Source organism: Dermacentor silvarum, chromosome 1 (assembly GCF_013339745.2).
Source record: "Dermacentor silvarum isolate Dsil-2018 chromosome 1, BIME_Dsil_1.4, whole genome shotgun sequence".
Taxonomy (NCBI): Eukaryota; Metazoa; Arthropoda; class Arachnida; order Ixodida; family Ixodidae; genus Dermacentor; species Dermacentor silvarum.
The window spans coordinates 423,681,067-423,698,238 of record NC_051154.1 but is presented as its reverse complement, the minus strand read 5'-3'; the positions used below and the strand labels follow the sequence as shown (position 1 = coordinate 423,698,238).

The 17,172-nt window shown below is 45.1% G+C and overlaps 1 protein-coding gene across 1 annotated transcript in view; it reads right to left on the bottom strand.

Moving 5' to 3' along the window:
• The window catches only part of LOC119437641 (long-chain fatty acid transport protein 4), a 101,264-nt gene that overhangs the window by 17,960 nt on the left and 66,132 nt on the right, over positions 1–17,172 (bottom strand). Inside the window, exons 2-4 of the mRNA XM_037704632.2 lie at positions 8,049–8,199; positions 6,498–6,735; positions 2,996–3,157 (exon numbers count right to left, since the gene is read on the bottom strand). Coding sequence (XP_037560560.1) covers positions 2,996–3,157; positions 6,498–6,735; positions 8,049–8,199 — 551 coding nt within the window. The remainder of the gene's footprint in view (positions 1–2,995; positions 3,158–6,497; positions 6,736–8,048; positions 8,200–17,172) is intronic.

Sequence of the window (17,172 nt, the reverse complement as noted above, 5' to 3'; positions counted from 1 at the left end):
TCAAACATAGCTTTTACAAATCAACCTTGTCTTGTGTAGATCACCTGCCATACACCAAAGGATGTGATTCCCAGTTCAAAAGTAGAGTAAGCAACAGGCTGGCGAGAGTGAAAAGTTCAGTTTTTCATCCTGTGCATGTAATAAGATCACAAATGGTACACCTTAGAAGAACATTTACCCACCTGGGTACAACTATTAATTTTGTATGCACAAGCTGCAAATTTTTCAAGACAACTTCATCCCTTGCTGTAGGCAAAAGTGACCCGAGTGATCACAAAGCACATATATGCAGCCAGATTTCAAAACGTGAGAAATTATGTTCTAAGCATTAAAAAAGAAAACTTACCTGAAACTGCTTTCAATTTCTAACCTCACACTCAGAAAATAAGTCAAATCTAGGCTGAAATTAAACACTTTTTTAATATCAACCTAGATTGAAGTTGCAGCACATGAGCCCCTGCATGCAATAGGCTTTATTTAAAGAAAGCAGCCTCTGTCTGCTAGGGTCTCTGACACAGCTTGTCATGCACAAATATTATATGACATGACAAGACCTTTGCAGCAGGTGAAGATTTCAGATGATTTGGAAAATTTATCAATTCATGGATACACCACACTGAATTGTCATTCAGTAGAACACTGACAGCTTTACTGGGACATATAGCTGAAACTATTAAGTCAAATCATATTGTGGGATTGAATGTCACAAAGCAACACAAGAGCTATGAAAGACACCACAGTCGGGGGCGCCAGACTATTTTTGACAACGCTTTAATACCATGCACCTAAATTTAAGTACATCAAAGTTTTTTTTTCCATTATGCCCCCACCATAATTTGGCTGCCTTAGCTGACAGCCGGACCCACAACCTCACACTAAGCAGTAGAATGCCATATATGGCCAGTGCCCCTGAGCTACCCGGTGAGTCTGCCGAAAGTATTAGAGATATTTGCACAAACAGTCTATTTTCCTAGTTTCAACAGCCTACTTGGTTACAGGTTGAGCTATCTGCATAATACTCCCAAGTATTATACAGATAGCTCTATAATACTGTTAAATGTAATACTTTTCTTATTTTGCTCAGTTTAATAACCAAATTGTTCATTTTAATTAATATATCAATTAGTTATTGTGCCAACCTTGTCACATTATAAAAAAAAGTAACGGACAACAAGCACATTTATTAGGCTAAAATGTAATTGATTGCACTTATCAATTACAACCTTAAAAAGCAGTTAAGCAACATTACTTTCTTTTCATATCACTTGTTGGATTTTCACGAATATACATACGAGCACAGGGCAATGTTTACGACACTCCACTGAAGAATATTGACGAAAACATTAGCTCCACGATCCACAATTAACATTTCACCACAATGCCATATCTGAATGGCATTCTTCAAGTTTAGACTTTGTTCCCTGCAAAGCCTTCGCAAAAGTTTTTTAAAAGTGCTGGCAAATTGGACTTGCACCTATGGACATGTTCATGTGTGAGGCTTCTGTATAGCTTGACCACTGCTGCTATACGATGAAGGAAACGTTTCCTCTGGCAGAAATGACTCGCTGCCATATTCACATGCTTGAATATCTATTACGTACTGCTCACAATTTCTATGCAGGTCTCACAAGGTCTATTCCATTCGCCCTGCACTTTGTGAACTAGTTCTTGCCAGTTGAGTACCAGTTCTTACTTGTGCAGAACTGGCATAGCACCACTGGCACGAGCCCTGCACTACCTCTCTGCTGAGGGCAGAGAATGCTGTGAACTCATCCTGCATGAAGCCTGCACTGGGTGAAACAAATGGCGACTTGTATATGCCACTATGTTGAACTGGCGAAACGACTAGACAAGTGCAGCAACACCTAATTTAGTTCAGAAAGTGCAGGTGAATCGGACCTATAGTGCAGGTTTCATCAAGTGCAACTTGATTTTACTTAGCTGATCCCATTCTTTCTGCCATTTAGCCATTATTGAATTTCTTATGCGACATCTGAAACCTTGGTGTGGTAATCAGGCATCAGAAAATAGTTTATCTTTAGCAGCTATAGCCAGCGCATCTGCTCTCTCATTCCCTGTAATTCAGATGTGGCTGGGAATCCAGGAGAAAGTTTCCTCTAAATGTGCATTATTGCACGCCATAGTTTTGTATTTTGCAAACCATTTGGTTTTTATATTATTTCATGGAAACCAGTGTTTTCATTGTGCTTAGTGAACCCACAAGGATGATGGCTTCTTTTTTTTTATGTTGTACTGTGTTGTCCTTTCCAAGACATTCATTACTGCCTGTAGTTCTGCTGTGGAAACCCTGGAATTGTTGGGTAGCCTCATTTGTGATCCATGGTTGTTTCCTGCCACTGCTGGCCAAACATAATCTAGGCCTTTTTAACCATCTGAGTAGTAATGGATGTGGTTATTGTAGCAGTACTGTTACTGAAGTATTGGTAAACGACTTTATGAAGTGGTACTGCACCAACTTACAATTGGCCAGACGCGTTCAACACATGTGCATCTTTCCTTTGAGCAAGAAGAACCTGTCTGCAAACCAGTTTTAACTGTGAACCATTTGTTAATATCATCCCAGCAGAAAACTGCAGAAAACTTTTTAGCATATTTTACAAATATAACATATATAACATTCCATGTCATCCTACTCATCTTTTATGGGAAAAAGAACTAGTTTAAATGGAGAACCTAATTGAACTTATAAGGCTATCAACATTTCACACCGATTATAAACAAGTACTAATACTATTTCACTCAAATATCCACGAATTATAAACAATGAATTGGTGCATTATAGCCAAGCATAGCTGCTGTGCCAAGAAATTCTAACAAACAATAAATAACTGAATTATTACAGAAGACAATTGAATGCTACTGCTTGGAAAAATTAATAAATTACAAAATTATGGGGGGAGAACTAGACTGACTACACCATCACAGCACACACAGGCAAACCATAATCTGTGCATACATGCTGCTTGCAACCTACCATGAATGCTGCCTTTGTAGTCAATATCTGCAGGAACTGATGAGCTGTTCTTGATAAGTTCCTCCAGATCAACTGCTGGCAGAGGCTGGGTGTCACAAGCTCCATACACATAGTACTGGTAGTCACCCTTCTCCATAAGGGAAGGGGCCACATCCTTCATGGCTGCATAAAGAAAGAACAATGAAATGTCACCATAAAGGTTCATGACTTAGACTGTTAAGCTGGATTCACACGACAGACCTGATCGTGGACAAATCAATCATGTGATATACGACGCACATTGGACCACTTCACAGCTAGCAATCTTATGGTGGAGAAAAGCAGACAATGCATACGACCTAGCCCTACGCTCCCTTTTCAAAGTACGGGCAACAGGGCAAACGCACGAAAATGCATCGTGTGTTCACTCCTGGTGATCAAGCCAACTGTGCGAGCTAAACATTTGTTTACCATGTTTCAATTCAACGAGTGGCTTGGACTGGACTGTAGAGGGTAGCTGCCAAATTAAGGCATTTTGCCAATGGTATCTTGGTGTTTCTCAAATCACAAAAGTGATGTTTCTTTCGGGCGTATTGTGAATCACTTCACGAGGACCGAGTGAGCACAGCAGGCATGGTTGATGTATAATCGCCAATATATGCAATCCGCAAACTCAAATTGTGATTCACTCCATCATGTGAAGACATTTTCAGGGCCGTAGACGCATGTTGTATTAGGATGAAATTCACCACTCTGCAATTCTAAAGAATGCCTTAAGACAGCCACTAAAGCAGTCTTCTGAAAACCGCAATTTGGTAAAAAAAGCATGCCACTTTTTGTGAAGCAAAGCCAATGCTAAGCTGCCTACACTGATTCAAGGGTCTTAGAATTTGAGAAAAATGAGTGTTTAAATTTGAGTCAATAAAGTCGCAAGCTACCACTCATCTGATTTCACTATACTGAGTGTTCAAAATTAAGCTTTATGGAATTTTTAAAAATCGCCTGTGGCGGGTACCATAATTCTTACTGTTGAGCTGGGTTATTTGAAGAGGCGGACAATAATAGCACAAGAAATCGAAACACATATTCAACTAATTAAGAAAAATTCACTAATTAACATCTTAGTTTTACTTTACGACACATATTGCAATTTACGAATTGTAGCCGGTGAGCTTGTCAAGCGTATCCAATTGGAATGAATTTCTAGAATGACACCAGTTTGGAGATATGTGCCATCAAACTTGCCATAAAAATGCACTGTTGTTCTACTTACTTTTTTTTACCAGAATGCTGTTTTATGTATTGAAGCACAAAAGTAACTGGAACGCCCATGTATTTCGTCCCACACTTTTGGAAGTAATATCTCGAAACTGGTGTCATTCTGGAAATTCATTTCAAGTGGATGCATCTTGCAAACTCAGCGGCTACAATTCGTGAATTGCAATATGTGTCGCAAAGTAATTAACTAAGAAGTTCATTAGTCAATTTTTGTTAATTAGTTGAATATGTGTTTCGATTTCTTGTGCTACTAATGTCTGCCTCTTCAAATAACCCAGCTCAACGATAAGAATTCTGCAACCTGCTACATGTGATCTTTTAAAATTCCGTAAAGCTTAATTTCGAATACCCGGTATATAGTATTGCAATGGAAGCTAGAAACAGGGAATCTCCATTTTCTTGGAACATATATGCTCTAAAAATGCGAGTACAAGGTGAACAATGCGACACTTCCGGCATGAAGACAGTGATTGTAAAGAATTTGAAACACAATTATTAGTTATATGTAATGGGCATACTGAAAAATACTCCTGTTTGCTGGGGCATATAGAATGTCCACAGAAACTACATAAACATGCCCGAGATATAACACAAGTCAATCTATTTTGCCTTGTCCACACAATGCTCTAACTGGCTTCACATATCTAGACCAGAATGCAGTTTCTACCCTTCTGTGAATTTATGTTCACAGAAGGGTGGAGTCAGTAACAGCAAGTAAAATTCACCAGCCATTTCAGACAGCAGAGCACGTCACTCAAAGAAGCATATACAAACGAGTATATGCTCTAAAGAAGCATATGGCACATCAATGTATCTTTGGTTTTCGCATTCCAGACAAAGATTTTTAAAAATGAGGCAGTAACATCAGCCAGAAAAGCACAGAATGAATGCGATAACAGCAGAGGCCTATGTACCTTGTGGTACCGTCCTACTTTCCAAGACACAGATGACCGCATACACCAATTTTTCAATTTGTCCTTATATAGCTATAACATCATTTTGATCACAGTGAATGCTGGCTTTAATGGAAATTATGATTTCGTATTGGTACAATGTTCAGAAGAAAAGCATACAATCACTACATTCTGTCAGTGCTAGGAACAGAGACCCTAATACAGAACTTGAAAGAAAGTTATAAACTGTGCAGTGCAAAGATAAGATACATAACATTGAGAGAATTAGGGATCAAACATATGTAGATGATGTTATAGATGGGATTAAAGGGGCCCTGAACCACCCCTCGGGCTTGGTGAAATAACATAGTCCGCGGGTAGCATACGCTGTTGTGAACATCTCAGCCAAGTTCTGCTGTCGTACGTGGTCCGTCGAGCTCGCAAGCGGAGTGCTAAGTCGCCTTTCTCTCAAACGCTCACGTTTCCAAAACCCCGTGATCCTCACTCCTTTCTGTGTACTTTATTTCGTAATAAAGCACACTCTAATACGCGGCTGCTATTGGTCGCTGCGGTCGGCTACACTGCAGCAGCCGCGAGGTGCCGCCACGAGTCCACTGGCTAAGCGCACTGCGGCTCAGTGAGGACAACCGCGTTTGGCTTACGTTTAGCGCATCGTAGGCACCAAAATCGGAAGTCCAAAATGAAATTTGAACTGCGCGCCACGATGACGTCTCGGAGGCGGAGCATTGTGGCCCTGCCCCACTCTGCCGTAGCCTTCACAGTGCAAGGCATTGAAGGAGGAAGGGGAGCACCACGGAGGCCGTGTCTGATTGTCAACAACTCTGCTTATACTGAACACATTGAAGTACTTTTTGCAGCAAAGTGATTCTGAAATAGCCTATTTTCACTTCAAATTTCTTTCTCCACTTCGATAAAAAGTGGTTCAGGGCCCCTTTAAAAAGAAGTGGAGCTGGGCAGATCACGCAATGAATGGTCTGTTCGAGTGACCCAGTTGAATGCGACAAGAGGATCAGAGAGAGAGGCGAGACTTGGAAACTTCTGGGTATGGAGCACATTTGGGTGACACAGGACAAGGGTTATTATAGATCTCTGGGGACAGGCCTCTGTAATCTACAATAAACTTTGGGCTGATGATGATGCCTCATGCATTTCTCTGGCTACGTACCATATTGCTCATGAACCATGGTAAAAATGTTGTCGTACAATTTACAGGATGTAAAACAATACAAACAGCTAAGCAAGAACCAGTGGTCATCAAGTGCCTGTCTAAATGCAAAGCTGTCCCAACATCTTCCACTAGATTGGAGGCATAGTAAAAAGCTAATTCGCACCATTGGCTTGTTCCTTGCCAAAGACAATGGCTTTGGCATTGATGCAGGTGAGGGAGTGGAGCAGCGGATCAGACTTGAGGTTAGTGTTAACCAAAGCAGCCACAATGCCCACTTTGGACATTCCCAGCCAAAGCATGACAAACTCTGGCCGAGAATCCATAAACACGGCTACTTCATCACCAGGCCTCAGTCCCTGCTGCAGAAAGCAGTTGGCCACCCTGTTCGTGTAGTCATCCACCTGTGAACAAGCAATAAAAGTCATTCAATGCTCTCAAAAACGTTCAGAGAAAATTTCAGTCAAACTCCTGTGGTGATGAACTACCAAACAATTTTGCTGTCAGAGCGCAACATCTACACCATTTTCAGAAAATCAGTACAGTCAACTCGTGATAATTCAATATATTGGTGAACTAATACCTTAAAAGTATAGTCAGCCCACACTGTTTTTGTAGCATTCTGAAGCTGCTTAACTAAAGAAAGACTTTTTATTTCACTATTTGGCTTCCCAGTAGGCAGAGCAACATGCCAAAAACCAGCCAACCAGTGAATATTCACAAGGCATGAATACTGAAAAGATACCTGCATTACATATTCAAGCTACTGTTTACATTGATGAGAGCTGCTATAACACATGACGCAGCAGACTCGTTTGAGAATTGAAGTTGCATACACATTCAAATGCAACCAGGCATCTGTGTTTATTCATATCAAAGCTAATAATTATGTTTTCAACAATATCATACTGAACTGTATACACTGCAAGGCATAAGAACTCTCCTGCACAGAGCCTTGACCTGTACATCTGTCTATTTCACTAACATTGCAGACTAAGAAAGATTTAAAAATTTACTATTACATATACAACTGCAATGATGCATTGTGTCTCCTTCTACTATCAGGCCCTTCATAAATTGAATGGATATATATTACCTAAGTCTTACAGTAAAAAGTTTACCTACTACGTGATATTGTTCTCCATACCACCATATGGTAAGTAAAGAGGAATACAAATCCATTTTGTCTGATGCTGTTTTTCAGTAGGCTGCTTTTATGTATGTGGAAGCAGCATTATCATTTTTTGATTGGAGAATAGCATTGGCAGTAGTCAGCTCTCATTGTTATTCCATAATAAGATGTCCACTTGTGCCCTCCACTTCATTATCTTCAAAGTATGTAGCACAATTAAGTTCTTTCAACATGGAAACCATAATAGATGCAGTAGAGGGGTGGTGATGATGCTCATGACCTCCTTCTGAACTCCTTGTGTACTTCCCCCCCCCCCCCCTTTTTTTTTTTTTGCAGCACATTTTATTAGCCCACCACATGGGACTTTTTACTTTCTGCATACTCTGTTATACTTCTCGAACAAATGCGGCGAAACTGTGATCAGCAGATCGACATTTTTTTTTTTTTTTTTTTTTACGAGTGCAAAGCGTACCTGAGCAAGATCGAATGTACAACACCGTGAGACAACATTTTCATTGTCATGCCACAGCTATCATGTGTCCAATGTGAAGCAGGGTGGCGAATAAACATAAGAGTCGCATTCACCTGTTTGAACGTCCATCGGTTGTGCTCCATGATGAAGCACACCTTGTCCATGTTCTTGTTGACCACGGACTGAAACACCATAGGCACTGTTCGATTGGCTTTGAGGCATGATTTGAAGTATAAGCCCGTCTTAGTGATCCGAATCAGGCCCCTGCATGAAGAATGATTGGAAACACATGTTACTCTTGATTCTTGTCCTCTTCCTACAAGATGCATGCTGCACATCACAGCAATGGTTATAGTTATGGTTCAGCCTTCCCAGTTTTTATTTTGAATGCATATTTTCGTTTTTTTTTTATTGGTGAATATCTATACAGCTGAACATTTTCTTTTTTCCAGTGAATATGTTTTCTGGTTTTAGCATTGCTGTTAAAATAAAATGACAGGCATAAAAATGGCATATTTATTCATCAAACTGGAACAGAAAGGAAGAAACATGCACACACAAGTGAGATATTGAGCCCACGCAGCAACCATACATTTCACTTCCAATCAAGTCACTATTGTTTAATCTGATCACAATACAAACAAACGCATTTGCCCAGGTTTTCTTCATTACTATGCACCATTTCTGTTTATCACCCTAAATTTAGATAATGCCCTTTCAATGTTTACACCTGAAACAGACAAAGCTAATGAGGTGAAGTGCAGCGGTACCTAATGTTAGTCAACCAATCAAATGTGATCACCAGGAGACAACCGGTACCACGTTTTAGAGGACAGCGTATTGCAGATATTCACATAGCTCTTGCTTCAGGGCTTGAATTGCATTAGTGCCAGTAACAGCGAGTTACTAACAGTAAAGATGCTCTCATAGATCAAGAAGTATGGGGCATTTCAGACTTCGCAATGTCAGTGCAGCGGTGCACCCCATGCTACCTGAAACATTTCTTATGATACTGTCATTCTACTTTTGTGCCACAACTTTACAGTTGACTTAAGTTCAGACTGTTTTTCTTTGTCCACAAGGTCTACGATGTCAGCAACAACTTGTGGTAGCCTCGAGCCTCCTCAGCCCACCCCTGCTGTATCACGAGCAAGGAATACACATCGCACGCAAGCATGTGATTCTACCCTTTTCCAAGATTGTCAAAAGCGAGTTCGACCTTTCTCTCACAAATTTCACCTTAGATGCTGGTGGTGTAGAGGTTCCATGACGGAGACAAGAGACCCATCTGCTGGCGTCTCGATGCGCCCACGAGAATGATCAGAAACATTCGAGTCACTCTGTTACACGTGCACCCAGTGGTTGAGGTAACTGGCCTTTTTCAGTTAAAACCGAATTCAGTGAAATGAATTTGGCAGATTCCCCCCCCCCCCCCCCCCAGTTCAAGCCGAAAATGCTGAGCCCTAGTTATAATATGGCTTGTACAAGATGCTGGGACTAATTTTTCCTTTAACACATAGTTGCCATAATATACTTCAGGGCCAGTTATTACATGAGTCGAGCGTTTTCAAGCTTGGCTATGTATGAGGGTTTGACAAATATGTACTCTTCTCATAGCATGGTGCGAGATCTCATGCTGAAAAAGTAGCAACAGCTAATAATACAAGTGGGGACCTCGCAGTTTGTGAACGGCCAGTATATGCGATTAACAAGCTGAAGCACTGTTTTTCAATGCTGCTTCCAGCAGCTCTATAGCATTTTGCTCATTTCTTCACCGTTGGAAATCTTGCACCCAATTTATGTAAACAAGAACTGGACAGTTCGGACGACTGCTGGAGAAGTTTTGCAAGCAGAAATGAGCAGGAAGTGAAGGCAATAAAGGCAGCCTAAGCTAACGTATTAATCTGTAATATAGTACAGTCAATGAACTATGCTTATCACATTGTGGGTTTTCGCTTGCTGTTAACTTTTTTAAACTATGCTCTGTGCCTACAACGGCCTTAAATGCTTGTCTGCAGCGTGTAAATCTTAAGGAGCTCTAAAATATGTCAGGTCCCCACAGATAAAGTGCAATAAGTATGATTCGCTGCAATTCATCGGTCAGCAGGGGTCGTATGCTGAAACGTTCCACTTCGGCGATAGTTCGCCTAGGCCGCCTAGGCGACAATCTCGCCTTCAGGCTTGCACTGAGTGGCTGTTTTAGCAAAATTGGATGAGCTGATTGGCTGGTTGAGCCCGTCGTCATTCAATTTTGCTCAACCAGCCAATCAGCGCGTGCCTGAAGGCGAAATTGTCGCCTAGGCGAACTATCGCCAAGTGGAATACGGCCCCTCAGTGCGGTGCGTTTGTTTTTAACGCAATGACTGACGCACAGCACAACATCTGCACAGCTTCCGCACATGTTTCCCACGTGAGCGCGGCGCATTTGTTTCAGCTAGATTACTACTACCTGCGCCCTCTCTTTTTCCGTAATTCGCAGCAACGACGTTAGGGTCTCTGCCGGCGTACGAAGATGCTAGCGGTGGCGGCGGCCACAGTAGAGGAAGCACTCGCTGGCTGGCACAGCGGCGCTTGCTCGACCAGTTGGGCGCTGGGCGGACGCGCACCTCGCGTGCCCCCCATCAGAGCGGCGGTAAAAACAGCGCGCGCCAGACAGACAGTCGTAGTGACGCGCGGGGAAGCACCGCCGCGCGCCCGAGGCGAGGAGAGCGGGTGCCAAGGATGAGAGAACGACGCACCGCCGCGGAAATTTTTCCTTTTTCCTTCCGGCAAGTGAAAAACCAGTTCCCCGAGAAGCACCAGCAGCAGCTAGTTTTCACTCTTGCCGTTCTGCTGCTCCCGCTACTCGAACGTGCGTGGCGCCTCACCGCCCGGGAGAAAAGTAATGAGAAAGGTCGAATGCTTCGCGGAATGACCGCCGCAGGAGTAGGAGGGAAGAGGCATCATCGGAATGCTCCATGGAATGCTCGAACCGCAGAGCTGCTGTACATGCCGGCATGTTTCAGGTAAACAAAAATACATGCAAAAAAAAAAGAAGAAAAACGCAAGCCAGGGCGGTTTCTCTCGCTCTACTTTTCTCTCCCTCTCTCTCTATTGTGTATGCGTGTGTGTGTGTGTGGTGGTGTGTGTGTGTGGGGGGGGGGAGGGGGGGGGAGAAACAAGCAATAGTTGCTGTCAAGCAGGAGCGTGCGAATACTGGTATTTGGAGCGGAATCCGATACAAAATTTCGATTAGTTTGTGGTTGCCGAATTTTTTCGTCGAGTACCGGGAGAACAAATTCGTCAGCTGCGACGACAGGCGCCGCAGACCAGCGCGGCAGTGTTGCGATACCATCACGTACCACAACAACAACAACAACAACAACAACAACAACAACAATAATGCCAGCCCTTCCGTAACACCGAAATTAAGAGCATACGCTACAACCAAGTAACCAGCAGTACACTATAACCGAGTTGCACAACTGAAAGGAACCTGAATGAGCAATAACGATTGAATGAACGAAAGCTATGCTGTATATATTACCTAACACAAGCCCCTGACACGATATCGACACTTGGACGATCATTATTCGTTTCTGTACCGTACATGAATGGAAGGGGGCATGAAACGTTTGGACGCTGAACTCTGCACGCCCGCGGAGTCGCAATTATTTCAACTGTCGTTCTCTAAAATCATATGCAGCACGGACCATATGCTTCTCGCATGACCCATTTGGTGGTCGCGTGACGGCAGGGGCGGCCCACTCTCTCAAGTCATTGTCTCTTCCCCCCACTTCTCGGCATGTGGCGGCGCAAACTGACTTAGATTTGGATAGGAAGCTGGTGGACAGACCCCGGCCGAAATGATTCCGGCGCTAAAAAGAAGGCAAGTTTAATAGTAGGGAAAAGTGTGTATATAGAGAGCTCTGGCCAAATCACGTTACCTGTAAAGCGCCTGACCGTACCGTAAAAAAAAGTCCGCCTTGCGTCTGCACCGACACAAGGCAGGGAGAGGATTGCCGTTTTGCCTATACACGGCCGACACGGAAATGTGGCATGGCTAGAACGGAATAATATTCTCCTGCGTTTTCCTTGTTTTCACGCTATATAAGCCACTCGGTGCCCCTGATTCTTTTTGAGAACTTCTCACAGACGATAGAGTGCTGCCACAGCCAGCGTCACGTTCGGTTAATTAAGGTAGATTGACTTTTAAAAAATCCCCGCCTGTATACTCGGACGGAAGTGGAAAGGGTTTCGCTTTCTATCGTCGCATGAAAAGATAAATGGTCAACGAACACTGATGTTTGCAGAACTGACACCTGAAGCAGCGTCAGCGCCCGTGCCGAGAATGTCCCTTTTAACTTTGCACGCGCTATGTACATGTGAAAAATTTATGCGATGCTATAGTCAGTCCGTTGCACTAAAGCAACTGTAACCAAGCTGTAACGTCGATAAGGAAAACGATGTGGTTGGATGTGGACAGAAAGCCGCCGCTGAGCTCCAAAATAATTTCGTTAAGTTTACGAAAGCGAATTGTAACGTTCGGACACACAACTGCTTGGCCAACTGCGCTTGACCGCAACTGGCGAAGTCTTGTACTATCGTACTCAGTTTCTACACAACTTTGGAGCGGATACTTGCGTGACGACGCGCAGTTGCCAACTTTCGAGTAGGCGAAGTCGGGAACGGGGGATAGGAGGCATGGCGACCGACTTAAGAGCCGTCAGTCCTGTACGTGCAACCATGTTCCATAAATTTCTTTTGTCCCTACCATGTCACGATTTACAAGAAAGGTGCAGTACGTAGTTACCCGGCTAACACGGCTACCAATGCAGATAGAGGCTGGTGAACAGTTAGGGCCTACAAGAGAACTAGAACCGCGACAAAACAAAACCGTCTTCCTGTTTATGACTAAGTAACTGAAGACAAAAGAGAAGAATGTGCAATCGAGCTGTCAGGCATTAAAAAAAAAAAGGAAATCTCGTTTATTGTTAGTATTCAGTAGAAAAAAAGGTAAGTTCGGGACATCTGGTCGACACGGCTGGGTCAAGTCGTGACTCGGGGCATTTACTCAAAAAACAGGATTGTACCCGCTCAATTCGGGACGGTTGGCAATCCGACCTTTAAGCTTCCTACACATAAAGTGGTTTCTGGGTTTGTTTTTCTCGGCGCGAGGTCGGCTACGTTCTTTTTCATTCAGCGGTCCTCCATTGTCGCGTAAGTGGGCTTCTGCTGTTTTGGTCAAAGGATTTCACGCACAAGAGGCATACTCTAGACAGGCGCGAGGCACATCATTACGTTGCTGATGGCGCTCGGCTCGAGAGAGTTTTCTCGGCGCTAAGTTTCTTTTCGCGCGCTCTGCGACCTCATTTGGTGGGTGGAGCGGTCCTCCGGTATAATGGACACCTGTCTGCCGAAGGGAACACGGCGACCTCCCATAACGGGATTCCCTCAGTCATGGCGAGTTTAGTCGGGGCTTCATTACGAAACACTGCGCAAGATATCAGCCACATGGAAAATACGTTCTTTCTGGGTGCTGCAGGCTGAACCCCGGCATAGAGAACAAGGAGGAGGGGGAAAATAAAAGAAGCACGCCATGGACACACGAGCAATGTAAGTGGCATTCCGACACAGACGTCACCGCCTTTCAAGCAAGCCCCTCCTTGCCACAGTTGTGGGACGCGCCAAGCGATCATGTCTCTCCCTCCACGCGGTCTACGAATTCCGCCAACATCCACCTAAAGTCCGAGCAGCGTATACGCGAAGGCTTCGCGACAAAGGAACGCGACAATATGGATTTCGCGTGCGCAACTATTACTATATATGGACACAAGTTGCTCAGAGCGAAAGGTCGCGGTCGGTTTCGCCCTTCTTCCCGATAACACATCGTTTTCACAGTTGCCGACTGGTTCTCCCCAAGTGGAACCACATGCAGAGCCACGCGGAACTCGAGGGCAATGGAGCCACACGCACACACGCACGCACGCACGGAACCGTGACAGGACAGGCCTCCTCCTCGAAGACGCGCGCGCCGAGCACTAGAGCAGCGGACAGGCACGCAATGAGGCGGCAGAGGAAGAGACGGGGACACTTCGCGGCAGCGGCACCGCCTTTCGAGACCGACCGTCTCGGGTGCAGCCGACCGAAGCAAGTGCGAAGAAGCGCGACACGCATTGAACGATCGATCACGCTCCACGCGAGTGCACGTAGGTGGACAGGCAGTGCACGTCACGCGACCGACAGCCAGCCTGCGCAACGAGCGGGAACAGGCAATGCATAAATAAATAAACACGTCAGAGAGGGTAAACGGACAGTTATACGCGCATAAAACGTCTGGCGCCGATTCCCGCATAGTAAACCTCGATAAGCTCAAGCTAGCTAGGTGACTATTTGTCGCCGCCCCGTTAGAAATCCTCATCAGGATGCCAATAAAAATCATCGTCATATATTAATGCCGGGCGCGAAGGCGGTTATCTCTGCACGCAAACGCACCGGCGTTCAACATTGTCAAGTAGCTCAATACTCTCTGCCACATAACCTGGCACTGCAGGGAGCGTAAAAAGTACGAAACGCGCTAAGGTGCTCGAGGCTTGAACGACGCGGGTGAATTTTTTTTTTTTCAATTGTTAAAAAACACTAATTGACACTATAGGCACAACCAGGGAGGGCGAAACAAAAGTTACGCGAAATCCCTACGCTTTGCGTAGCGTCATTCGCATGGCCGCGCTCCTGCACTGGCTAACGCCTGCCTGCAGCTTCGTCTTTCAGAATCGGCCGCGGTGCATAGTTTCTGTTTAAACATATTCTTTCAAAGCACGTACCGAATCAGTAACGAACAGATTGGAGGTGTTTGAAAGAAGTGGTAAAGGGACACTAGGTACAACAAGCACATTCGCCTAAGTACCCCCTGTGCCGTCTTCGCTTTTACGCCCACCAACACATCTCCTCTCCGCCTCGAACGTCGAGAAGAGACGAGAGAACAGAAAAAAAAAGAAAGAAAAAAAAAAAACTGAAGACGGGAAATAGCGGGAAGGAAACGCGCGCCGCAGTGCGTGCGGCGCACCGTTGGCCACGCGCCAGCCGCGACACCAGGATGTCACCGACGTGAGTGACAGGTTTCGCGACCCACTGCCGCTACAGCCACGGAGTCGGAGGAGAGAAAGCACCGTTCTCGAGACGCCGGCGAACCCAGGCACGGGACAAGTGGAAGCGTCCGCGAAAGGATGATTGAAACACCGCGGAGAGCTTGCCTGGCTCTTCTGCCTCAGGTGGTCGGCCCTTCCCCTCCCTCGTTTCTTTAATCACGCGACACGCCTTCCTCGCAGCTGGGGGATGTGTGCAGATAGGTTGACAATGCTACGGTGCTCGTACGTATAGTGATGTCGAAGCAGTCGAGCTTGCTGTTGCCAAGGGCATAGTGGAGAGGCAAGGTCACGTAGTACAGACAGCATCGCAACGAAACGATAGCGAGCTGGCGCAACTCTTCAGGCAAGGTTCGCATTCTGAGGCGTGCACTGCAGAATAGAAGGTCTGTTTTCAGGTAGACGCTGGTTTCCAAGTTTAGGGTTTATGATATTACTCGTTTGTAGCCTTTCTTTTCTTTCTTTCATTCATTCCCTGTTTTGTTTCTCGCCAAGGTGCAATCCAGGTCGAACTTCCCCGTTTCTTAGAATCGGGTTTCAGCCAAGTCTCCGAGGTTCCGCTTCGGTACCTTTCTCCGAGTATGTCAGGTCATCGTCACAAATCGTGAATGTCGCCGCCGTGCGATGAACGAAGAGACGGAGCTCTTAGAGAGATGTGCGCTTTGTGCACCCGACCATGTCCTCCGTCGGCTCTCTCGGCTTTGCACAGCGCTCCGCATCGAGCACGTGCGTACTTGGGAGATAGACAGATTGAGAGAGAGAGAGAGAGAGAGAGAAAATAAACGCTTCGCGCTCCTGCATTCAGCAGTCTTGCCCATGGCCTGATCAAAAACAACACAAGGAAGAAACGAGGGGGAAAAAAATTGCGGCAGATCCAATGCACCTTGTTGGAATCTACATACAGCGAAGTTTTGTTTTAAATGAATAATGAGGGTTGCGTTAGTCTCTGCGTTATTGCAATGCCAGTGCAAGAACATACCGAAGGCCCTCGCCCGGATCGCATCATCTACGTCACAGGCTGTCCGAACGGAGCAGCCCCTTCTCGGGTGCGTGTGCTCTGGAGCAACCGTGCTACGCAATGTGACACCCGCGTCGATCATCTCAAAGAGCTAGTCGGCGTTGGCACGTATACGCGCGAGTGTGGCCTAATGGTTAGATCACCAGTCATCCGAGGAGGGTTCGCACTTGAAGAAAAAAAAATAACATCCTAGTTTAGAGACACACTTAATTCTTCCGAGCTTTGTCAGTTGCAGGCGAGAAAAAGGGATGTACAGAACCGACTTCGATTTCAAAATGAACCACCATTCCTGCAGATTATGAAATCTCGCGTTGAAATTAGACATCGACGCGCAGGCACATGCAGGAAACTTCGACCCATATTGATGCTGCAAGTATGTCGACAGGGATCGACACCTAGTAAACCGTCGTATACTGTCTCCCGATATATACTGGAGATCGGAACCTCGGCTTTTCACCTTGCAGCCACGTAACAGGCTCTTAGACTTGTTTGCTGCCAAAGCTCTTCTTTTCTACAACAGATTTTTTATTTTTTTTCATCCAGTGTGAGTGTGTATAGAGAACACAACGGCCCAATCTTGAGCTTCCCTTCATCAGCGTGCACGCTGACGTCATCTGTTAAACCTTGCGAACGTCGAGACACCCCCTCCATTGCGAACCTGTAATCCTTATTGTGGTCCCATTTAGAGCCACCGCGGCGGCTCAGAGGCCGTGGTGTTCTGCTGCTGCTGAACACGAGGTCGCGGGTTCGATTCCCAGCGGCTGCATTCCGGTGGAGGTGGAATGCAAACACGCTCGTGTACTCAAATTTACATGCACGTCAAAGAACTCCCGGTGATCGAAATTAATCCGGACCCCCGCCACCACGGCCGTCTCTCATACATAGCCCGTGTTGGGACGTTATACCCCAAGATTTGCAGAAACGTGTAGCGAATTGGGCTGGTTGAAAACATTTAGGAACTCGGAGGTAATAGCAGACGACAGTAAAAAAAAAGCGGATGCTCGTATACGCTCGTCTTGGTCCTGTTTTTAAAAAAGAGCTGTTTGTTACCCTCAAGTTCTCAAGATTTGCTTTCTTTATCCCAATAGGCGATTC